This window comes from Barbus barbus (genome assembly GCF_936440315.1).
Source record: "Barbus barbus genome assembly, chromosome: 2".
Taxonomy (NCBI): domain Eukaryota; kingdom Metazoa; phylum Chordata; class Actinopteri; order Cypriniformes; family Cyprinidae; genus Barbus; species Barbus barbus.
Genome location: NC_136730.1, coordinates 22,677,944 through 22,703,709, shown reverse-complemented (window position 1 = coordinate 22,703,709; position 25,766 = coordinate 22,677,944). Strand labels below are relative to the sequence as shown.

Genomic DNA, 25,766 nt, shown 5'->3' with positions numbered 1-25,766 from the left:
AAAAAAGAAGAAAGGAAAATGAATAGTGAATGAGGCTGTCTGTTCCTCATCTTTTTTATATTAGGTGTTTGTTCCTAACATCTTTTGAGTTTCACTGAAGATAGAAGTCATTCAGGTTTGAAATGGCATGAATTATGACAATTGTATTTTCTTGTTATTATTTTCTCTTTAAGTGGTAAAAAAGAAACACTGGTGGTCAGACCTGTCCCACAGTAATAATACTGTTTATATTCTATTCCGGACTCCTGTTCCCAGTAATCTAATTGCTGTCACTGCATTACAAAATAATCAAATTAGAAGACAACACTGAGACCCCACGAACTATAGGATTTATTGGATTAGCGCCACCTTTTTTACAGGGTACATCTGAAACATGACACAAGCGAGAGTTTCATATTACTACAATGTATCAAACCCGCTGGTGTTACGTAACAGACGCTGTAACGTGCTCTCTTGCGTAACGCTCGCGCATGCGCAGACGCGCTGTGGTCTGTCCGCCATTGAGACACACGATCTCCGATAGAAACGGGTCAGAGGCAGCGACACAGACGACACTCACGTTTCTCCATTCCTCGTGCTCTGGAGTTTGACGGTTACCGTTTTTTAAACAACGCCTTTTTACAGTCCGTTTACACGGGTGTTTTCTTTTTTGTCCCGAGGTACGTTTGATGGACCAGCTCAGGATATTTTAGCAGCGTTTAGTGTTCCCGTTAGCGGGTTAAGCGAAGCGAGCCTGGCTCTGCTCTGGGGATAAGTGCGCCTGCAGCAGCTCAGCGTTTGATGGATCCTAGAATCGCCTGGTTTCAGCCAGAACAGCGCGGACCTGCCAACAACCTGTGGATGCACATCTGGGAAACGACGCAGACGCTAGGAAACCTCTACTTCAACAACAACTGCAACACAGCCAGCGCCAAACTGACGAGCGGAGGCGACGGTGCTTCGAGCAACGCGGCCGACAGTAGCGGCAAGCCCAAGGATCATCGGGGGATGTCTGGATCTAAACCCGACAGCGCGGTCTCCGAACAACTAGACTTCATCCCTCTGGAAGCCAATAACAACAATAACAGCAGGGGTGTCGGCGGAGGGGGACAAGTGGGTGGCAGCAGGGTCGCGGGAGTGGGAACGGAGTTGCCAAGCAAGAGGAAAAGAGACAAGGCGAGCACCTTTGGCTTTAACAGGAGTCTGCTGCTGACGGATGGGGCGGAGGACGTTTACACGGGCACACCGTGGAGGAGCAGGAACTACTCGGAAGGCATTATGGGGTGAGTGCAGAAACCAACTTTGTATGTGTGGGTGTATGATGATAACCTCGGCGCAGGGCCCGGTGTGTTTGCTCGGGATCAGGAGCTGGCCTACGCGTTCACACTAAACTGAGGGTGGTTCAGTACATGTTTAACATGCCGTGACCTGAATAGCCAGACTATAACAGCACGGTGTTGGACCTGCGAGCGTCCATTCACTAAAATAACTATTAGGTTCTCGCTGGTTTGCCAGTGGCTTGACATTCGAGCCGTTTCTTCACCATATTTGGCATGTCTAGAGTATCCGTGCAATCCTTCCATTTTAAATGACCTGCGCTGGCTTGACAGCTGCTCCCCTAACTTCTGTAGTGCCAGAATCCCTAAAGTCACAAGTAGCTCAAAGTCCACTTAGTCTTTAAGTGATAGTTCTCCTCAAAACGAAATTCTGTCTTCATTTACTCAACCCTCTTGTCGTTCCAACCCTGTGCAGCGTTTTTTTCTTCTTCTGTGGAACTTGAAAGAAGTTGTTTTGAAGAATGTTGGTTACTTTGACTTTGTGTGGACAAAAAGTAAGCACTTCAAAATGGTTAATTAATAATCTAGAAGTTAAAGGTTTATTTATTGCCCATTATGATTACATCTCAGTGGATCTTTTCCCTTGTGTGCATGAATTTATTCAATGAGACCAATCCCAGATAGTACTTGAATTACTGTATGTGTAATGCGTTACACAGTGGTGCTCTACTGTAGTTACCCCTCTATTAATAATTATCTTCCCCCCCCAGTCACTCAGTCAATAATCAACTCCTTGCACTTCATACTCGGGTTACTTAATAAGGATCATAAGTCATGATGACATTGACTTCTTTCCTGACTTCTAGTTTTATTGCTGTTATTACTACAATTGCTGCATAGTTTTTCTGATATGAATAAATCAACTTTAAAGGGATCGCACACCCAAAAATGAAGGTTGTCATTTACTTACCCTGAAGTCGTTAGACTGAGTGAATTTTTGTTCCAAAGATCAACAAACGTAAATGACAGAAGTTTCTTTATTGGGTGTTCTCTTTAGAATGTGCGAAATGAAAACAAGGCAGCAACATACTCTGAAAGTCAAACCCCAAATTTCCTGTACCAAGAGAAGTTCAATTAGATTTTAATGGGTGTACTTTATTAAGGTCATTAAATGTCCATCAGAAAATTTTTCAGTGTGCAGGAGAGGTCGATTGTCAAATGGTATGAGGTGAAGCGTGTGGAAGTAGTGCTGGATTGTGTAGCGGTGTGGTTTTAGAATTAGGTGTAATGGGTGTGGTGGTTTGGTAGGTTTTTGAAGGTTCGGATTGCCCTACTTTGTGATATGTGCAGCAGCTTGTGGAGCCCAGAGCAAAGTACAGCCAGCAAGCCTTATCCTCATTTATAGTAATGTTAGTAGAGTGTTTGCATAAGAGCATTCCTCTGTGATTACTCTAATACTCTAGTCCTCTTACCTGATCCCCCCTCCTCACTGTTTTTCCTGTTTCTCCTATGAATGACTCCTGTCAGCTCCTTCTTATAGACATATGGCGAAATGGACAGATTAAGTGCAGATTGGCTCACACTGTAGCTTTGTATTTGCGATGCCTTAAAGATTTGAATCTGGTTCTGGGATCATTTGTTGTGGATTTTATTCTTTGTCATGTCTGCAAGCCGAAAACCAGGATGTGAAATGTGCTTGCTTCCTACAGCACAAAATATTTCCAACTTACATCATAGGAATATTTTGTAGATGTGTTAGTTGGAGCCTAATTTTTTACACTATAATATTTTTGCTGTTCCATTTGGAGGTGTGAGAAAAGGGACAGATGGTTTTATGGGTGTGTCTGAGTGTGGAGAGATTTTTCTGTTTATATTCTTCATGTGTTGAGCAAGTTCCTTCTCTGTTCTACCCAAAACAAATGCTCCCCCTCCCAGCTGACACATGATCCCCGTCTCTCTGATGTCACAGTGCTTCCAGCCAATCAGAGTGAGTTGAGATCCTTTCGTCTGCCTGACAGCTATGCTGCAGTGAGAGGAGAGGGAAAATCCTCTCTCTACGCTTAGTTGTGCTGCTGCTGAATTTATGTTGGGTCTTCTCAATGTTCTTTTTAAGTGTTGGATGAGTTCAGTGACACTGGCCTCTTTTTGAAGAGCACTGAATCAATGCAAAGGCTATATTTTTAGACACAAAGACACTATCATCCATTTGTATTCAGAAAGCGTTGCTGAACAGATGGTGCATCCTTAATGTCTTTGAATAGTTGTTGATCATGCTGAAACTTTAAAGAATTGTAAATTAGTTTGTCTTCACGTAAAGATGATCACTGCATGCAGTTCTTTATAGTTTAGTTTTATATTCATTACAAAACATTAAGCAGGGTTCTTTGTGGCTTCTGCTTTTCCCATTATAGTTCTGTTTTCTGCAATTTAGCTCCGCTTATATTCATCAGTCACTGTCATTAGGTTAACCAGTTGCCATGGGACATGAGGGAGGCATTGCAAGTTGGCCGAAAGGGGCTAAATGTAATAGAAAAGCAGCCTTCAGTACCAACACATGGGGCTTTCCTGAGAGGCTCCCAGACTCTACAAGATAAACGGGGTTTTCAAATTGAATTTGACTGAATCTGTCACTAGCAGCAGGATTTGGAGATGTGAGACTGTGCTCTGAGCCATGTATTAGAGCTCTGACTGTCCCAGACACCCTCACGCACATTACAGCACTCAGCAAGAACTCATCACAAGGGCACTTTCCCAGGGTGGCCGAGATGAACAGGATGATGTCAGAATGTGTAACTCATGTTGCTTTTGTTTTTAGACCAGTGGCAGAATGTTTGGAATCTGCATTGACATTTGAAACCAAGAAACGGTTGGCTGTTGGTAGACGTTTATTAATTTTAATTATGTTAGATCAAACGCTGACATGCTGCAGTGGCCTTAAAGGGACAGTCTGTCGACTTTTACTTCCCTTACTTTTTCTTATTTAGACATTTAAAAAGAAGTCGTAGTGATTTCGGTCCATACAATGGAAACCAAAACTGTTTTGTCACCAGTATTCATCAAGCAGTCATCTTTTGGGTTCTGCAGAAGAAAAGAGGTCATGCAGGTTTACAGTGAATAAATGATGACAATTTATATATTTGAACAACTGCACTTCTGCTGCATAGCAAGACATGACCAATGAATGTGTCTGTTTGTACACAAAAAATAATTTACAAGCCAATGACTCCATAAATGATTTAAAATAAATCACCTACAATGAAATGTGTGTCACAGCCCTCATTATCTTTAAATCTGTAATAAAAAATATGGATTGTACTGGCAAACTTTCTGTTCTGGCATAATTTGGCTTAATATGGCAGCAAATATAGAACATTATAACTCTGAGTTTACAGCAGATACAAGGTTCGTTGAAGGTTGTAGAATCTAGTAGCCTTATATCTAACAATTATTCATAATAAAAGCTGCCCGCACCACATGTGGATACTCCGCAACTCTCCCTTATAAGAAAGATGTTACATACAGTTATAATGCCATTATGTGCCACATGTCTTTTTTTTTTTTGTTGGAAGGTTGCTGTAGTCTGACAGACTTTATCACTTTCACAATATTCCTGTGTACTAATTTGTTAAAAACCTTTGTCACTGAATGAAGAATCTAATCAGTATTGGCTCCTTTAGCTTACACGTGGCTTGTTTATACCAGATGTAGACTATAGGAGTAGTTTGAATGTGGTTTGTCATGGTCTGCTGAGTATTGAGGCTGCAAAGCAACAGACTGACTCCACATGCTAAGCTGAGAGCAGGGGTGTATTCCAGAAAGCACAGTTAACTTGCCGTCAGCTAAACCCTGAACTTTCGGTTGATTAACCCCAAACCGTGCTCAAGGTATGTCGTTCCAAAAACACGTCTGTGAGTAAGTTCATTCAAAGAGTATTTTCCTGGTTAAGACTCAAGACATTCTCAACAGAACGACGAATCGACGAGTGACTGGGAACGGACGCTAAGAAAAAGTGCGCCATGCTGTTTCTTTCTTCTTCTTTTGTTCAATGGTCATTTACATGCTTAGTGCATATCGCCACCTATTGATGGTTGTGCAATCATTTTTCTTTTTTTGTTTGTTTAATCTTTAATCCTTGAAAATATGAATTATATTGTTTGTTTGATGATAATTATATATGAAGTTGTATCAGATATGCATTTTTATTATAGAAATAGATTATAGAAAATGCCGATCTATGTGTTAGATGATAATATAAAATGTAATATCTATGAAGAGTTCATTTGCAAAAACAGAACTCATTACTATACTGGCCATCGGAGCGAACCAACCCCGTGACGTCACAGGCTGTAGTACTGCAAGATGGTGGCGCCCTTGCTCCAAAAGCTATAACAAAACAACCTTTTTTCTTTAAAATGGTTACATTCATCATGTTTGTTATATATATTTTTTAATCAAAGTGGAAATCACTTTACTAATTAATGTAAACTTAACTGACTGCTTCACTTCCACTTTAACATATCATACAACTATATATATAGATATAGAGATACATAGATAGTAGGGGTGTGCGATATATATCGTCTGCGATAATATCGTAGTTGTTGTTTTAACGATGTGCAATTTGACAATATCGAGTATTTTGCAAAAACCAAACAAAACACGGACGGAGTGCAGGCACCATGATAATATGTGGAGAAAGGACAAACACCACTGCAACACTCCATCGATCTGGGCTTTATGCCGGTGTGGCAAGACTCAATCCTCTCTTTAGTATAGACACATGAAAACACACTTCGAATTTATAAAAAAGCACCTAAAGGACCCTCAGACTGTGAGAAATAATATTCTCTGGTCTGATGAACCTGAATTCCAAGCATCAGGTTTAAAGGAAAGCAGGCACTGCTCATCACCTGCAGGGTACCATCCCAAAAGTAAAGTGTTCTGGTAGCAGCCTCATGCTGTGGGGCTGTTTTTCAGCGGCAGGGACTGAGAGAAATGTCAGAGTAGAAGAAAAGCTCAGTGTACCAAAATCTTAAGATAGCTTTAATGAAAACCCAGTCCAGAGCATTCCGAACCTCAGACAGGCAGAATGTTTACCTTCCAACAGGACAATGGTCCTACACGCATACAGCAAGAGTGGCTTATATAACTCTGTGAATGTCCTTGAGTGGCCCAGCCAGAGCCTGAGCTTGAACCCAATCAAATAATTCTGGACAAACCTGAAAATGTGTATCTGTCCCCATCCAACCTGACAGAGCATGAGAGGTGAAGAGGTGAGGAGAATAGCACATAATTGCCAAATGCTGATGAGCAAAGCTTGTCGCATCAAACAAAAAAAGACTTGAGGCTGTGAAGGTGCTTCAGCTAAATATTTAGTTAAAGGTATGAATACTTATGCAATGTACTTATTTCAGTTTATATATTTTTAATTAATTTACGAAGTTGTGACAATTCTGTTTTTGCTTTGTCAATATGGTGTATGGAGTGTATATTGTGGAAAAAAAACCTAATTTTAAGCAGCTTAACATAAGGCAGCAACAATGAAGGGGTATGAATACTTTCGCAAGGCACTGTAACTATATTGTAATATTATATAATGTTGTGTGCGATCTGTCACGCCCACTGAAGGCTCATCTTTAGGTCACGTATGTGTTGATGGCTCTGAAGTGAACAAACCCTGGAACATTTATCTTCAGGGAGCAAGTTACTATGGTTACATATGGCGCTTTTCCACTGCGTGGTATGACTCGGCTTGGCACGGCTCAGAACGGCACGACGCAGCTCAGTTCGGCTAGGTTTGAGTTTCCACTGCAGTTTAGTACCGCTTTAGAATGGGCGGGATTATTCACGTGTCGTTATAGTTGCGCCGCCTCTACTGCCATGACTCCTGAAAAACGTTTTAATTCCACGTCGCTCCATCACGCTCTCGCTGGATCCACTCCTCGGCTATCAACGAGAGGAACATCTGTACTTCAGACAACGACATTTGGTTAAGAAAGGTTAAGAAACCATTTTTTGGTTGTTAAGAAAGGTGCGCTCATTCAAAACATTTGCGTTCGATCTTCCGCTGGCTGTGCCAATTTAAATCTAGCGGGTCTGTTGTGTCTTGTGCCGAAAGTTCAATGATTCAGGCAGTGACGATTAGGGCTGTGCGATTAATCGAAATCAAATCGCAATCGCGATTTGAGCCGTTGTGATTTGCTAATCGCAAAGCCTGCGATGTGGACGTGATATTACTCTGTTCCAGAGCATATGACAAGCTCCCTTATCGGTTCTGCTTTCATTACTGCTACAGAGGCTACATGAACGTTATCTTACACATTTTATCTCCCCAACAGATTAATTTGAAATATGTTTATAATGCATGTTCGCTAATTCAGAAGACCGCACACAATGCCTCTCATACACTGCGCATCTCCCGGGTCTCACGGACGTTTACACGCAGCCTGTCTCGTAGTGCTCTTTTATACTTACGGCCTCGTGCCCGGTTCTGCTCCACAAGTCTCTCACGAGCGCATCTGGTAATATGGACGAGGCAACCTGTGTCAACTCGTGCCTGGCTCCGCGTTTAAAATGAATGTAAATTAAGTCTAACTGCTTGCCAAATTCACAGGGATGAAATTAAACATTCAGCACATTTCCCACTTGTTCTTGAAATCCCAAATACTTAAAAATGAGTAAATCAGCCCGTGTAGCATGTAATACTTTAATAATTGACTAAATAAATACAGTTCTTTATTTATAAAAAAATAAACAAATCTTTCCTGTGAAATTCAGTAATTCTGTAAAAGTAGTAATACCATTATAATCTTCCCTGCAGAAAAACACACACACAAAAACAAAAAAACAGTAGAACCCCTCCCAAAACACAATAGAAAAATGTAATGGATTTAAGGGTTATAATGAGAATTGTATTGGTTTCAATGTAAACTATAATGGTGTCTACTGGTATTTGATGCATTCTATTGGTGGGATGTAATCTAGCAGATGGCAACCAATAGAACAACAGTAATTCCTATTGGAATAATGCCCAAAACAAAAAAGCAATTTTGTAATGGTTTTTATGGAAACTATAAGAATTTATGTGATGGTTTCTATTATTTTATTTTATAAATTTTTTCAACAGGGTAACGATACTCATACTGTGCTGTACATTATTGACAATATTGAGCTGAAGCTTGACTTTGCAATATCTGTCAAAAAAATCGCAATTAGATATTTTCCCCAAATCGCACAGCCCTAGTGACGATTTTCTCTGGCCAATCAGTGATCACCAGAGTTTACACATCATGTTTTGGTGACGGTATGGCTCGCTTGGAACCTCAGCCGAGGTGGTACTAAAAATGTACCATGTACTGTACCCAGTGGAAAACCCCCCAAAACTGAGCAGTACTGAACCGTACCGTGCTGTACCATGCAGTGGAAAAGCGTCATTACCTTCCCTGAAAGTAACCTCTGATTTTAGAACCGAAAGCTCACCGAGGTTATCCGATCGCTCCTCCTCAAACATACCTGACATATGTCACATAACCTGCTTTCTGGAATACACCTCAAGCCATGCTGTGCTTAGCAACGTGAAATTGTCATTTGTTTATGCTTTGACCCATTGAATGTACCAGGGAGGTTTTGGTCAGACTTGACTGAGTCAGAGTTGGGTGGGTGCACTTTGAACTTATGTAATAGCTTGAATGTCAGTGATTCATCACAGAACATTGTCCAATATACATCTAGATGAGAGTTCAACATGGACCTTCAGTCAGCACAAGACAATGTTTTAGCATCTGCACCATCAGAAAACCCATTGACCATCTGTAAGTTTCATACACAAGTCAGCACTGTTTGTTTGGCTCTCAAATCAAAATCGGTCAAGTTGATATGACCTTAAAAAAGAAATGTGAATGAACTAGGGGTGTGCTCAAAATATCGATTCTTAGATACATACCGATATAATAAAAAAAAGATACAGTATCGATATTCTAGCCCTTAGTATCGATACGCTGCCCAGCCATTAGGGGGCGCAGCGGTGCCCGCGAGTTTAAAAAAAACTCATGGAAAATGTTAAAGCAAGATGTAGCATTTAAAGGTGCCATAGAATGAAAAACTGTCTTTACCCTGGCATATTTAAATAATAACAGTTCTGTACATGGAAATGACATACAGTGAGCCTCAAACACCATAGTTTTCTCCTTCATATGTAAATCTCGTGATTAAAAAAGGATCGTTCAGGAACCGGTATCGGTATCGATGTCAAATTTTTGAACGATACCCAGCCCTACCGGCATGATAAATACCACTCAAAACGCCAGCTTCCTCACCCGAATGAAAAGGGTTTTTAGTCTAAATAAAAGGCTAGTAGCAGGATCGTAAAATGAATGGATGTGATTTACGATTATTTGATAAAATGAAGAGAGCGCCGTAATTACGCACGGGATCATTATACTTTGTGGGCTGTTTCATATTCTGTCACGGAGACCGCTGAATGCGCCTTTTTAAATGGTTTCATGGTGCTCGTTGTTTTATTTCAAAACATTGTCACAATGTTTGCAATTGACATTATCGGGATTTAAAATAAAATAATCCCAAATGCATGCAAGTACCGCGTATGGGGCTATGACATGCGGTCAGGGATCAGTTTCCAAAACCACCGGTGTTGCTACGACAAAACACATTGTTACCCATTTAAAACATTTTAATGCGAGTATTATGACACAAGTGAGGTACAAAGCTTTGTTAATAAGATAAATAATTGGTTAGCAGGCAAATGTTACATCGCGACCAGGGCCGAATTTACCTTTTATCATGCCATAGGCAAAACAAATTTTTTGGCCAAAACAAATCCGGCACTGATCGCGACCATGCTTTTGGATTCATGCCGTTCGAGCGCATACATTTAAAATCAAGGTGCGGCTTTGTATTCTGTTTTGCCAGATGGTCACGAATTTAATATTATTTATTGTTTCTTTTCCCAAATCCTCACTCTCTCACCCTCTAGATTCGCAGGTTTATTTTGTTGTTTTTAATCACTTCACTTTCGCATCTCTTACTGTGGTAAACATGTGGGGGCAAATGAAAGATTTCGTGGCCACGAATTAAGAATTCGTTACGATGACTTAAATTGTTCCCGCATTTAATTTCATGGGTTTTCTAGGGAACAAATTAATGAAACCTAGACAGTGGCCACAAATATGTCGTAGGGACGAACAAGTTGTATGAATGAATAGCCTGTATCTGTCCTGCTCGCATGCGCAGCCGTGTCAAAGGGAAGTGCCCGATATGCAACAATTATCTAGGGAAATTATAATTGATCATGACTTATTACTACATTTCAATACAAAAGAACTTTGTATTGTATGTGTTTTAATGTACTTTTAAAGTTTGGATCACATTAAAAGTGTAGTTTGTACATTAGTAAATTATATTATTTATTTATTTTTATTTATTTATTTATTTTTATTTATTTATTTATTTATTTTTATTTATATATATTTATTTTTTATTTATATATATTTATTTTTATTTATATATATTTATTTTTATTTATTTATATATATTTATTTATTTAATTTTATTTATATTTATTTATTTATTTATATATGTTTATTTATAATTAATTCTACTTGCCAATTTTTGGACATAGCCTCAATATAAACCTGCATTGAATCTGCAAATCTGAATCTTCAAAAGCCATTACTCCAGTCTTCAGTGTCGCGTGATCCTTTAGAAATCATTCTAAATGCTGATTTGGTGCTCAAGAAACATTTCTTAATATCAATATTGAAAATGGATAGTATTTTTTTGGGGGGGGGGAATTGTGAATTGTGTCACCCCCCCCAAGGATTCGTGGATGAACATAGTTCAATATTTCTTTGAAATGGAAATTTTTGTAAAAGTCTTATGTCAGTTTTGAGCAATTTAATGCTTCCTTAATGCTAATTTAATGCTAAATAAAATTAAATTGTTTCCCAAACTTTTGAACTGTAGTGTAACTGAAGACCAGTGCCCTTAACTCCCTGCTTAAGTAATTGTTAAATGTCAGTTTTATAATAGTTTTTGCCAATAGTAATAGTCTTGCATTTGATTGTCATGCATATATGTGCATTTGTATCTTGAGTACTTCCCCCACCCTAAAGGAAGAATCCCCCCTATTTTCAGACATCAGGCCTTATGAACTGCTGCTGTATGTGACGTCTAAAAAGGAAAGACTAGTAACAGCAGTCCTGATCTCAGCCAGCAGATGACCAAAATAGTGATTACATTCATGACCAACATGATACTGACAAGTCATATTATTTTGGCACAGAGGCTCATTGTCACTCTGTAGACACATTTACAGAGAGAAGCTTACTGGTACAACTTCCTGTTCCACTGAAATATGTGTCAATTAACACTTCATTGTTTAAGTCGCAATGAAATGGAAGTAGAGACCGATTTTCTTTTTGGGGAGAAATATCAGTATTGTGACGCATCAGAGTGTAACGAATTAATGGAAAACAATGTAGAATGGGAACTTGATTCTATATATCAGTTGTTCTCTCTCTGTGTGTGTGTGTGTGGTGTCAGTCAGTCCACAGCAGTAGCAGTAAAAAATTGTTTTGGCCCTCACAGTGAAGGGTTTCCTTGCGACAGTCTGCTCTCTGATTGGCTGACACTGGGAGTAAACTGCACGCTACTCATGCTTGATTGGAGGTCTCAACAGACTGCTCTGGAGAATTGAAACTGATCTGAACAGCTTATTCTATGAAACGAAACTCAGACTCTCTGTGTGTAGTCTGTTTCCCACAGCCAGGCTGGATGACACTGAGGGGCAAATGTGCTCTTGAAACTGTGAGGCAGCCTGCTGGGATTGATTTAACTCTAGATTAAAGTTCTTTTCATTTTTTTTTTTTTTTTTTTTTTTTTTTTTTTTTTACTTTTCATCTTGTTCAAGATTTGACTAGTCTGGTTTGTCTGCTTCTGCTCTCACTTGTCCATTTGCATGTTTTGTGAGAGTGTTGCTAAAGCAGATATGGTGAGATCAAGAGGCCATTCATGCCCTGTGTTTCCACTTGATTTCTTTCAGTTCTGTTTCTTGGACTAAACTTCCTTTCTTAGGTTCCCAGAAGTGAAACCCACTTTCTATCTAGTCTTGATGAGACAACACACCCTTTGCAAACACACAGCCATATGCAAACATACAGATGCCCTTTGAATAAACCTGATATGCGCATAAACACAAAAATACCTCCCTATCCGTCAGGTGCACGCACGCACACAATACACAACCTCTCATTAAAGTTGTATTTTATATTTGTAATTAATGATTGTATGAAAGTGTGTGTGTTAATATGTCAGATTTTTGAATAAGTCAGGACTCAAATTATGGCTAATTTCCAGCTCATTAAGGAAATTTGTAAAGGAAGAGGGTTAGTTAATGAACACAAGTTTGGTAAAATTGAATTTTTTCAAGCAAATATAAATTAAACATTTATATTGTGTGTGTGTGTGTGTGTATATATATATATATATATATATATATATATATATATATATATATATATATATATATATATATATATATATATATATATATATATATATATATATATGGGCCAGTTTAAAAAAAAATCAATTTTTTTTACTCAGCCTGCCAATTTTTTCGTATTTTTGTATTATGTTTTGGTTGTATAAAAACTATTTTTAATCGGCTTGTTGTATGTATGATGATTTTCGTCTTGGTAATGGGAACCACCCTTTGTCCCAGAACACAAAAACCCAATGGCCTGTGTCTCTGGAATCGTGAGCATGCTTCTGCAGTAGGTGTGTTCATGTTGCAGTGGTGGCCAGCTGTGATGAATGCTGTCAGACTGCCTCTACTTGCATCATACCCACAGCTGACATTTTTCACATGCAGTTTAGTTTTACCAGCACAGGCAGACAATAATCAGATATGCTTACATTGATCAGAGCCCCAGAAGAGACTTGTGTATTTGTCTGTGTTGGTATTTATGCTCAAAGCTTTGCATGACTTGTTTGTTAGTTTGTTGAACCTGAGTGACCGGAGGTACGAAGACCTTCCTTGAGATAGAAAATATGAGTGTTTTCATTCAGCGTTTCCATTCAGATAAGCAAATATCAGTTTAGTGGACCTTTACCTTTATGTAACCAATTCTTTCTCACTGCATTAGAAGGTGGATAAGGTGGAGTTTGAATAATTCTGAGCATTTTTAAGGGGTGAGTCTCATTCTTAAGTAATAAGATGCCTAGAATTCCTAGAGTTCAAATTGTTCTTCAGGGTGTGATTGTTTCTCACCTGTCCAAAAGTTCTAAAATGTCATTGCAGATGACGTAGGAAAGTGGTTTATTTCTAACACTCTTAAGCCGGGCATACACTGTGCGATTTCAGTAAGGTATCAACTCGCACTGTACGAGAAGATCGCATGCGATGTAAAGCCGAAGCTCACGATTTATGTTCTCACACTATACGTGTGAAATACTCGGGTTGCGCTTGCACAGACGATGACACCGTATATGGACGATAGAGATCTTTTAAAAAAAACTATCGGTGATATCGTGAAGATTTAGCATTTCCAATTAATGTATTAAATTATTACTTATGGTACTTATAATTATTAGTGATGGGAAGTTCGGATCATTTTACTGACTTGGACCTGTGAGTCTCGTTCAGCAAAATGAACAAATCTTTTTTTCGAGTCATTTCGTTCATTTTAGCAAAATATAATTAATGTTACGTGCTACTTCCCTAACACATCTACTACTTATGCAAACGTTGATCACACTGCAAACAATCCAAAACTATAATGGTATAAGAAACAGAAAACAAAATAATTTGTTGTTTATCTGAGTCTTTAGTCTATGATTAGCTCACCTCACCTCTTATCTGACAAGTCTTCGGGTTGGAGTCGTTCTTTTGTCACGTGACGTGACGGCATTGGATAGAGAAATTAGTTAATTTGAATTCCTTACAAACGGGTGCATGGTTAGTTATTATTATTATTTACTGTGTTACATGATGCGTTTCTGGTCTCAAATTGTAGCTTTTTAATTCTTACAGTTTATAAATGTGTGAATTTCTGTCATGATGGTTCTTTTCCATAACACTGAATGTGGTAACAAAGGTAATAAACTAAAGAGTTGGTTATTATTATTATTATTATTATTATTATTATTATTAAGTCTTTTCCCCTCAGACTGCATAGGTTTAGCTTATGAGGCTGTCACGTGATGAACGAACGACTCAAACCCAAAGGCTCGAAACAGGTGAACTAATTCAGTGCAGAACCTATAGGATGTCGCTCCCCGTGACGACTCGTTCTTATTTAGTCACATTAAAGATTTGTTCAAAATGAACGAATCGTTCAAGAATGGCCCATCACTAATAATTATGGTAGTTATATTATTAAATTTATAGGTCTACAATTCATTTGCCCCAAAATAATTGCGCATTTACCGCGCAACCGAGGCACGGATGATAAAAGATTAATTTAGATTACTCCTCACAGAAAATTAAAACATTTAGATATATTCCACAATTAACAGGCCTATAATTAAAATTCTCAACCGTCTAGCTAATCCTATGCCCCGACTCCAAATACTGAATGAACATCTTAATGAATATTCAGTCAATGAAAATAAAACCTTTATTATAGACAAGGAAATTCCAAAAACTATTTTTTCCATATTTTTCGTCTCCTCTGAGAGAATGTGCCGTTAATGCAGTGATAGATGCCGAAAGCTTGATCAGTTTTGACTTTCACTTTCTGTAGTTTAATGGGTAACACTTTATAATAACGTCCAGTTATAAGCCATTTATAAGTGATTAGTTAATGATTAACTAATAATTTACAAAACATTCATAAGCGATTAATAAGTGATATGCTAACAATTTGTGTATGTTTTGTTAATTCATTTAAAAGTCATTTACAAGTAATTAGCTAATGATGAACTAATCATTTACAAAACATAACTATACATTCACAAATGATTAAGTAATATGCTAACGATTTATAAATCTGTCATAAGTTATCTTTATAAATAGCATCATGAAATAATCAAACAGATCCTTAATGGTTAATAGTTAATAGTTAATATATTATTAATCACTTATAGATCATTGAAATGTCAACATTGTACTATTATCTCAATAAAAATTATAAATCATTTACAAAGCTTTCTGCATCCCCTAATCTAAAGTGTAAACTACTCATCAGTTGTAAATGTTTTACAAACCTTCCAGGTTACAGGTTGTTTGTGAATATATATATATATATATATATATTTACTTACGCACACACGACTGGAAACCATAAAGTTTGTAAAACATTTACAACTGATGATTAGTTTACACTTTAGATTAGGGGATGCAGAAAGCTTTGTAAATGATTCAAAACTTATTCTACAAAACATAGATAAAAATATTAACATATCAATTATTAATCATCTATGAATGTATAGTCATGTTTTGTAAATGATTAGTTCATCATTAGCTAATTACTTGTAAATGACTTTTAAATGAATTAACAAAACATACACAAATTGTTAGCATATCACTTATTAATTGCTTATGAATGTTTTTTAAACGATTAGTTAATCATTAACTAATCACTTATAAATTACTTATAACTGGACGTTATTATAAAGTGTTACCTTAATGAATTGACTGGATTTGAAAACAACTTCTCAGGCATTACGCTCATGCAGTTTGCAAACTGTTTGCGTGGTATACACTGGCTCGCCTTCATGCTTTAAAACTGAAATATTTATAATTTTGCGACGTGTTTGAATCCTTGTCCATCACTGATTGCAAAATGATGGACAATGATTCACATTTCCAGTGATTATAACTTTATTTTATCTAAAGATCTCCCTCTTTTAGTTTTCTTTCTTGCTGCAATAAAGTTTAAATAGCTAAAGTATTATTTCCTCGCAGGCGCAGTGAGGGAAAAAGCACTGCGTTTAGGGCAGTCAATTCGTAGCTTTGCTTCAATTGTGCAATACCCTCACGAGGGGCGACCAAAATTTCTGACATGTCAGAAATTCATCCGACCATCGATTGCATGTCAGAAGAGGCTAATCGCTTCTCGTTTCCCTCTGTACACTGCACGAACATTGCACGACAAAACTGAACTTCGACCAGACTCAAAAAAAAAAAGTCACACGATTCAGAAATCGGCTCAAAATTGGATGAATAATCGCACCGTGTATGCCCAGCCTTACTTTTGACTTGTAGGTTAGTTTAAGGCAGTCGTGGCCTAATGGATAGAGAGTTGGACTTGTAACCTGAAAGTCATGGGTTCGAGTCTCAGGTCCGGCAGGGATTGTAGGTGGGGGGAGTGAATAACCAACACTCTCTCCACCCTCAATACCACGACTGAGGTGAGACCCTTGAGCAAGGCACCAAACTCCCAACTGCTCCTCGTGCCCACTGCTCCGGGTGTATGTTCATTACTGTGTGTACACTTGGATGGGTTAAATGCAGAGCACAAATTCTGAGTATGGGTCACCATACTTGGCCACACACCCCTTCCCTTTCCCCTTTCCCTTAAGTCAGTGATCTCAAACTAAATTCCTGGAGGGCCACAGCTCTGTAGAGTTTAGCTCCAACCAGCTCCAACTCACACCTGCTTGGAAGTTTCTAGTAATCCTTAATTAGCTGGATCAGATGTGTTTGATTAGGGTTGGAGCTAAACTGTGCAGAGCTGTGGCCCTCCAGGAATTGAGTTTGAGACCAGTGATTTAAGCTCAAATGAGAACTTTGTCTGAATGTTTGTCTGCTCTGGTCAGATGCTGGGAGGAAAAAGGTTTCTGAAGTGAACACCTTGTTCTGCACACGTTAAAGATGTGACATGAAATAAATGCGCCCCGTCCAAAATTCACTTACTGTCAAATGTGGAGGAGGGCCTGGATTGTGAAAGAACGGTATGTTTTATGTTAGGCTGCTCTAGCAGTTTGCAAATATAGAAATAACCAAAGAATGTTAATTTAGTGTAGGTGTAATTGCAGTGTCCACACAGATTTTGTGTCCAACCTCAGGACGAAAGAGCAAGCCAATCCACTCTGCGATCTTACATTTCTTGTTGGTTAACTCCTACATAGAAACTATACTTTTTGTTAAAATCTGGTAAACGCCAAAATCTACAAAATCACCTTTTTTTTTTTTTTAGCATATCAAATCAGCAGTCAAATCTGACAATAGTGGTATCATAAAATTTTCTTCTTTAAATTGAATCGGCATGAAAGTGTATTTTGTTCAGACTGGTTCAGCTAATGTGCATGTACGTATTAGACTAAAAAAGGTGACTGTCTGTTTTAACTGGAAGTTGAGATTAACTGAAATTCATAACATTGAGATTTTCATTGTTCCAAAACAGGGACTTAAATGGTCATCTAATTGGCATTATATTCAAAATTGTCCTGGCTCTTTCAAGCTTTATAATGGCATGGGCGGGTGGTAGTGTTCAACAGGTCCAAAGTAGTCAAATAAAGCTTTAGCATCCATATTAAAACGTGCATCACACGGCTCAGGGGGGTGAATAAAGGCATCCTGTAGCGAATCAATGTGTTTTTGTAAGACAAATATCCATATTTAAAACAATATAAACACCTTTTTCTCACTTCTCATAGGATGTATGTGTTGCTTAAGTGTCAGAGATTCATGACGAGCGCGGAAGTGCAGAGGAGAGACAGCAAAACAAAACGTCACGAATTAGAAGCACAAAACGAGTATTTGTAAAGAAAAATGTCAGAGGATTTCGATATAAGGCAAGATGAGAATGATTTTTCCTTTGAAGTAAGGAAAGTTTGCTTCCTTTGCTCCTGCAAACAAACGTTGTTTTTTTTCGAGACTCGCACGTGCATGCGCTGCATCGGCGTCCTACGTAATCCACTGGAAAGACAATGTCTCGTGAACGCACGTATGACAGATAGCAGAAGTTGCACAAAACTGTTTATATTTTTTTTTGTTAAATATGTATTGTTTTTTTTTTTGTACTAAAAACGCATCGATTCGCTATAGGAGGCCTTTATTCACCCCTCGGAGCTGTTTTAATCTGAATCAATTGTGCCGCACTAATCCTCAAAAGTGAAGCCATCGCATCTCGATCGCCCCCAGGTGGCTGGTCCCAGTATAGGTCATAAACCCTGCCCTCTCCATGTAATCTAATGGGACGTGAGACAAACTAAATAATTAAATTTCACTTCAAATATTTTTTCAAAGATGGATTTTGTCATTTTATGTAAACTTTATCATGCCGATGTGAGTTCATTTGATTAATCTGAAAGAAGAAAGTCAAATACACCTAGGATGCCTTCAGGGTGAGTAAAACATGGACTAATTTTCATTTATACATCCTAAGTGGCCTGTTTCCTCCGAAGTTTTCTGATGCTGCTATGTAGGAATATTTTTTTCTTATTTACTTATGTATTTTGCCACAGTTTTATCCAAAGCACCTTACATTGCATTTATTGTGTACGTTATATCAGTTCTTGCAATCCCTGGAAATCAAACCCATGATCTTGCTGTTGTTAGTGTCATGTTTGAGCTACAGGAAGTCTTTTGGAGTCATTACCCAAGTCATGGGCAGACTCAGCACATGTACAGAATGATGGAACCACCTGCAGCAGCAGCTATATGTGCATGAGTAATGATGACGGCCAGTTTGGCAGGCATGTGCAAATTCAACCCTGGTCATGGGATTGGCACCTGGCACCAGAAGACTTGTGTTAGTAGGAGCTGGAAGAGAATAGGAGCTGATAGCAGGTGCCTTGGTGCAGTCATCTACTGAACATATTGAACTTGACACCAAGAGATTATTTCAGTGAATGAATTCTTCTTCTCTAAGCTGTTCTCATGTACAGTCGTGGTCAGAATTATTGGCACCCTTGGTAAATATGATTAAAGTAGGCAAAAAAAAAATCAAAAATCTAACCTTTCATTGAACAAAAACAATTGAAAATGGGGGAAAATCTCATTATGAAATAAATGTTTTTCTCAAATACACAATGGACATAATTTTTGTCACCCCTAGAAATTGTTATGAGTAAAATAATCTCTGAAGTATATTCCCCGTCATATTCACAATTGAGCACTTCAGGGTGATTATGAACTAGGGCTGTGTATCACCAGCAAAGTCACAATACGATACGTATCACGATACAGAGGCTACGATACACATCACAGTATGGGACTGAACTAAATTTCACCTCAGAAGAATCTAGTAAAACGGCTGTTTATTAAACACTGCATACTATAGGGACATTTCTAACTATAGGCAGAGCAGGCAGTTGACCTCTGCATTATGAAGGGCCTCCATAACTGTACCACAGTACAATATAGGTAATGGCATTTGTTTAATGTTTACATTGTGCACTCCCCACCAGGTACAACATTCTGATTGCTTGCATCTTGTTTTTAAGCCCATAAAAAATAATGTACTCGTTCTAATAAATTTATATTGTAATGTACTCATATTAATATATTAAAAAATCATCTTGCTGGTAGGTTATCATTGTACAAATTAACGCGCACTCTACATTTAAAAAAAATTAAAATTAGAAGCATTCTAAACTAATGCGCTGTCTTCACTAGGGTTGGGTATCGTTTGGGTTTTTTTCGATACCGGTGCAAAATCAATACTTTTAAAATGGTACCGGTGCCTAAACGGTGCTTGAACCGATACTTATAAAACAATTATTACTTTTCTTTTTTTTTTTTTTTAAATGACCAATTAATAATTGGATTGCCCATTAGCGCTGAACACGTCTTTTTCATTCATACTGGACGCCAGAGGGCGACCTCGCACAAAAAATTCACACATCCAGTCACAGAAGTAACGGAGCTCCAGGAAATCCTCAGTATAGACAAAGGTATTGCGATCACTGTTACTGAGTAAACAGAAAATATAAACGTGTCAAATGATAAAACAAACACAAACACTCGACTACGACAATGTATAGTTTATCTGTGTTATTCAAGCCATCTCTGGTATTTTCATGATAGTTAAATATATTTATAATCCATTGTTAATCAATGTATTAGTAGCCTATGGAACATATTTTGTGACAAGAAGCTACATCAGATCACAAAAGTTGTGGACTAAAAATGTTATGTTTTCTTTTGTTGGACAACAGGTTTAAAAAAAGTGAATACAAGAGAATTGTAGCTCTAGGCATTTTAATTTAGGCATGTTTAGCTTAGCTAGTTAATGGAAGGCTACCTGCTACATCAGAGCAAGTGTAATTACTGCATTCACGCTAGGGATGTTGATTTCATTTATTTTTCCTAACCGACAACCGATGCTCGTTAACTGATTATTAACCGTTAACCGACAAGATTATTTTAAATTAGAACTGAATTAAATTAGAGTAAGTGCCTGTGCCTCGTTAACATTTTGTTTTCCGTGGATTAATTTTACATGAGCAAAAACCAACAAACAGAACACGAGGATTCACATCACGCACCTGCAGCGCTTCTGCGAGTGGAGAAAATCATCATAAAGCTAGGCTCTCTCTCTCTCTCTCTCTCTCTCTCTCTCTCTCTCTCTCTCTACGAGAAATATATTTTCACTTAAATAATAGTTTAAGAAAACGAAAGAAAAACTGCAACACGTAGCCTATGCAGAGTTTCGGTTAATTTTTGTGCTGCGCTAAAGAAAACCAGACGGCAGAAAGCGGCATCCTATTTCTTTTAGGCTTATTTTACAATAGCGCAAAGATTTGTTTTTATTGTGAATGTACACAAATCAAACCAGCGCCGCATGCGCGCACACAGTTAAGCATTCTACCTTGACAATGCAGCCGGTTCATTACAATTATAAAAAAACAATCAGTCAAACATGTGGAGAAAAAAAACACACACTGCTCAGTTTAAATATGTAGTAAAATCTGCCGTTAAGCGTTATCACCGTGAAGCTATGCAAAACATTTAGTTTTACGTGGATATTGGAACGCGAGTAAAGTAGGCCTTCATAAAAGGTAAATAATAGGCTATTTTGGCATTCAAGTACATTGTGAATACGGAAACATTTGATTTTCTGTCGAACGAGAGACCCAACATTGATTTCAGTTTCGTTTTAGCCTAAATTAATATTAAATAAATTAAATTATATAGCTTATAGCTTCTTACATTTTTAATTCTTGTTCTTTTCTAAATAGCCTACTGTTAATTAAAAGGATTTGTTGTGGAGTGAGGGAAACTAAAATCTCCTAGCTATGTTTACGGTGTTTATTATAATGTTTGTAATTCACGTCGGCCTATTTCTGAATGAAATAATAAAATGCAACTTATAGGCGACTTTTTTTTTTTTTTTTTTTTTTTTTGACTTTTTATTTTTATGCTCGTAGCTTATTTTAACCATGCCGCAAACTTTTAAAAATATTTTGATAAATTACTGAAAAATAAATAAATAAGTGACTTTAAACCATTTAACTGATTGTATTAATCTGTCAAAATTCTTATTGATTGGTTAACGGTTAAATGGTTAACATGAACATCCTTAATTCACACGCTCCTCGGATGCTCCCATTTCCCGAGTTGTGCTTTTAAGTCGGAATGTGAAAACGGCACACTCGCGTTGCTACAAAGATTTGTTGGATTGTATTATTAGAGCATTCTGACTTGAGTTCACGTGCATTTTCTCATTCGGGAAATTATTTTTCACATGCGGTGCCGGTGATGATGCTTCTTACGTTCGTTTCAGAGACACACAGACAAATATTTCAATCGATCGCTCAGGCATGGCACCGAAATCTGTGTTCTGATTCGGTTCTATTACATACCGGTTACATAGGTACCGGTGCCATATTGGTACCGGGTTTCGGTACTCAACCCTAGTCTTCACCATATCTAATGCACACATATGCTCAGTCACTCTCACACATCACATTGCAGACACTCACAGACATTCAGGAACAAACTTTTTAGTGCTTCCCCGCAATTTTATTAATAAAATAGCTTAATCGCTCAAGAGCTACATTATCATTCTCAACAAGGAGCTGGTAACATCATTGTTTCTAAAGGAATTAAAGCCACAGCTTCACTGTTAATACGGTGGTATTTCATACATGTATACACAGCATCTCTCTCTCTCTCTCTCTCTCTCTCTCTCTCTCTCATACAAAAGAACAGTTGATAAATTACACTTTTCTGAGAATAGAATATTGAAGTGGAGATCGCTAAACTGCAAGCTACCAGTGTTATCAGAAAGCAAGCACGTTTATTCACAGTGGAGAGAGAGCGCGCGTACACATGGTTGCCAGGTTGACAAAGATAAGTAACACACTTAGCAGATTTTTCCGTATTGCGCAAGTGGGAGGCTCTGTTTTGGGGATTACGTCTCTTTATATCAGGCAACCAGTTGTATTCCCCTGCGGTTAGATTAAACATTGTTGTAGCAGCCTGTATGTTATGCTCTATTTATTGCTTTTTAGTAACCTCACACTTTTCTACTCCATTTTAAACGCTGTTCTTGTATTCTAATTAAGCATGGTCCACTGCTGCACACGTGCAACAATATCGATTACAGGGTCAGCTGTATCGATACTCGTATCGTCAAATCTCTGTGACGATACATCGTTATGAACATGAAATTATCCAGCCATGGCTTCCTGTTTCATAGAAATATAAATAGGAGGGAAAACAAAGCCCAAATTCCCTTAATCATCCATCACAATGAGAAAAAGCAAAGAATATATTTCTGATGTGCAGCAAAAGATAATTGAGCTTCACAAATTAGTGAAGTGGCTTTAAGAAAAGAGCTAGAGCAGTGAAAATTCCCATTTCCACCATCAGGGCAATAGGGTAAACGTACCTATTAAGCTCACATACCCATTAAGCACACTTCCATTTTTGAGAACCGATTATAAAAAGAAAAAATAATTTATTATCCTACTTGATGTCTTAACCAGTTGATGTGTTTGTTACTATATATGTCCTATATTTTCAAGTCAATCGGATCATTGCACACTGAGATATGAGTTTCCATGTGTTCACACTGTCTGGCGTCCATTTTGAAAGCTGTCTAAAAACTTTTACCAAAAAGGGAGTCCCTTAAATGTGCGTTTTTTAGATGTTTAAGCCTTTATTTGGGGTACGTTTCACTACTTAATGTAAAATTAAGAGATTAATGTTCAGATTTTGCATATTATAACCTGGAACTCGGATGTGGGAAATAATTACTTTTTGATCCAAAAGATAGTTTTAGCAACACAGCGCAGATGCTACAGAACACAGTCAGCTGACTAGCTGTATAAGATTGTGTGTTACGCTAGCATATTACTTCACAGGCTTTACTGGCTTGTACTTTTACATCCATAATATTATAAATTGACAGTTCATTGCTATTCTGTGGTTTTGCAGTGCTGTAATTTTTAAATATTTCATGTTATTTTAAGGTGAGTTTAAAGTGTACACTACTGTGAAAATCACACAGCTTCAGTGTGACATCAATAAGAAAAAGTATAATTTCATAGATATTGTTAATAATAGGTGTTCATATTAAAATATGTATGAACTTAATACATGACCTACACTATTTATTTAGCAAAAATCCTGTAATTTTAACAAATATTACATGAAATTTATAAAAAAATGTTGCTGCTCCAATTAAGCTCAGTGTGCTCTTCCACATTGAACTCTATGCAAATACTTAATAAACAGACTTCACATATTAACTGATGGTTGTCACTTTAAGTTAAGTTAATCGATTTTCTGTGGATTCTGTCAGCTCAAATCTGCAGATTGGCTCTGATCTTTGGCAACTAGCATCAACTTCTCCAGACTGTAAATCTGTGGAAAATCGGAGCAGAAATCGTGTAGTGTATTCCAGCCTAAAGAGACTATAGATAAGTTGACATCCATTTAAAAATATGTTTCGTAATGAGGCTAGTTTCTGTGTTCATCCCCATGAATTAAATGTTTTATTGGTTTATTTGATTTTTTAATGTTACTTAGCTGAACGTGGACTAGTCTAGATTCTGCAATGTGCTTAAATGACACTTCACTATGAATCTATAACTGATCAAATTGAATGCCTTGTTGCTTGATTTTAGTGTTCTTTTTTTTTTTTTTTTTTGTGATTGACTTTTTTCCTTAAAATAAGCAAGAATTTTTAATAAAACATGATGTGAGCTTAATGGGAGCAGGGTGTGCTTAAAGGGTACAAAAATGTACCCATTAAGCACAGCCAGACTTTTTGAATTTAATGATGTATATCTTAATTGAAATGCTTTTGCCATTTAAAGTAACATTTTAATATTTTTGTGTGTGAGAGATTTAATATTTTATTTTAGCAACTTTTTGTACTGAAACAAATATCTTGTGCACTAAAAATGTCTCAATGTAGATTTTGGTGAGCTTAATAGGTACGTTGACCCCAATTAAGAATTTCCAATCAACAGAAAATGTTACAAAACTGCCTGGATTGAGGACGTGTCTATATCGTCCTAATGCACGGTGAGGAGGAGAGTTTGAGTGACTTAAGACTCTCCAAGGACCACAGCTGGATAATTACAGAAAATAGTTAAGTCTCGGGGTCAGAAAACCGTAAAAAGAAAAATCGCAAACAGCACCTACATCACCACATGTTGTTTGGGAGGGTTTCAAGAAAAATTCTCCTAGCTCATCCAAAAACAAACTCTAGCATATTCAGTTATCAGACACGACTGGAACTTCAAATGGGACTGGCTTCTATGGTCAGATGAAAGAGAAAAACTAGCTTTTTAACAGCAAACACTCAAGATGGGTTTGGTGAACACAGGGATAAAAAGTACCCCATGTGTACAATGAAACATACTGCTGTATTTTTGATGTTGTGCGCCTATTCTTCTGCTGGAACTCCTGGACATCTTGTTTAGACACATGGCATCATGGATTCTATCAAATACCAATAGATAAAGTGACTGACTCTTGTTAGAAATCTTATAATGGGCCATGTTTGGATCTTCCAACCGGACAATAATCCAAACACAAACCTCAAAAACAACACAACAATGGGTCACTGAGCACAAAACCAAGCTTCTGCTATGGCCATTCCAGTCCTCTGACCTGAACCCTGTAGAAAATGAGTGAGGTGAACTGAAGAGAAGAAGCACCAACATGGAGCTGGGAATCTAAAGGGTCTGGAGTGATTCTGGATGAAGGAATGGTCTCTGATCTCTTGTTGGGTGTTCTCTAACCTCATCAGGCATTATAGGAGAAAATTTAGAGCTGTTAAACTGGCAAATGGAGGTTTCAAAAACTATTGAATAAAAGGGTGCCATTTAATTGTGGCCAATGTGTATTAGAGAAAAACATTTATTTCATAATGAACCCCCCCCCCCCCTAAATTCCTATCCAATGAAAGGTTAGTTTTTTTGTGAATTTGTTAAAATAAAATATCAAAAGGATAAACAATGCAGATTAATTTTCACAGCCTTCTCTGATCATATTTACCAAGGGTACCAATAATTCTGACCACGACTGTATAGTATTTCTGCAGGTTTGTCCCATGCCATGTTAGATACTGCTACCATTGCTTG

At 37.6% G+C, this 25,766-nt stretch overlaps 1 protein-coding gene across 1 annotated transcript in view; it reads left to right on the top strand.

Annotated features, from left to right (window-relative positions):
- Positions 1 to 468: 468 nt before the first annotated feature.
- The window catches only part of LOC306886727 (terminal nucleotidyltransferase 4B-like), a 38,364-nt gene continuing 13,066 nt past the window's right edge, over positions 469 to 25,766 (top strand). Inside the window, exon 1 of the mRNA XM_079444051.1 lies at positions 469 to 1,262. Within this exon, the coding sequence (XP_079300177.1) occupies positions 781 to 1,262 (482 nt within the window). The 5' untranslated portion in view covers positions 469 to 780. The remainder of the gene's footprint in view (positions 1,263 to 25,766) is intronic.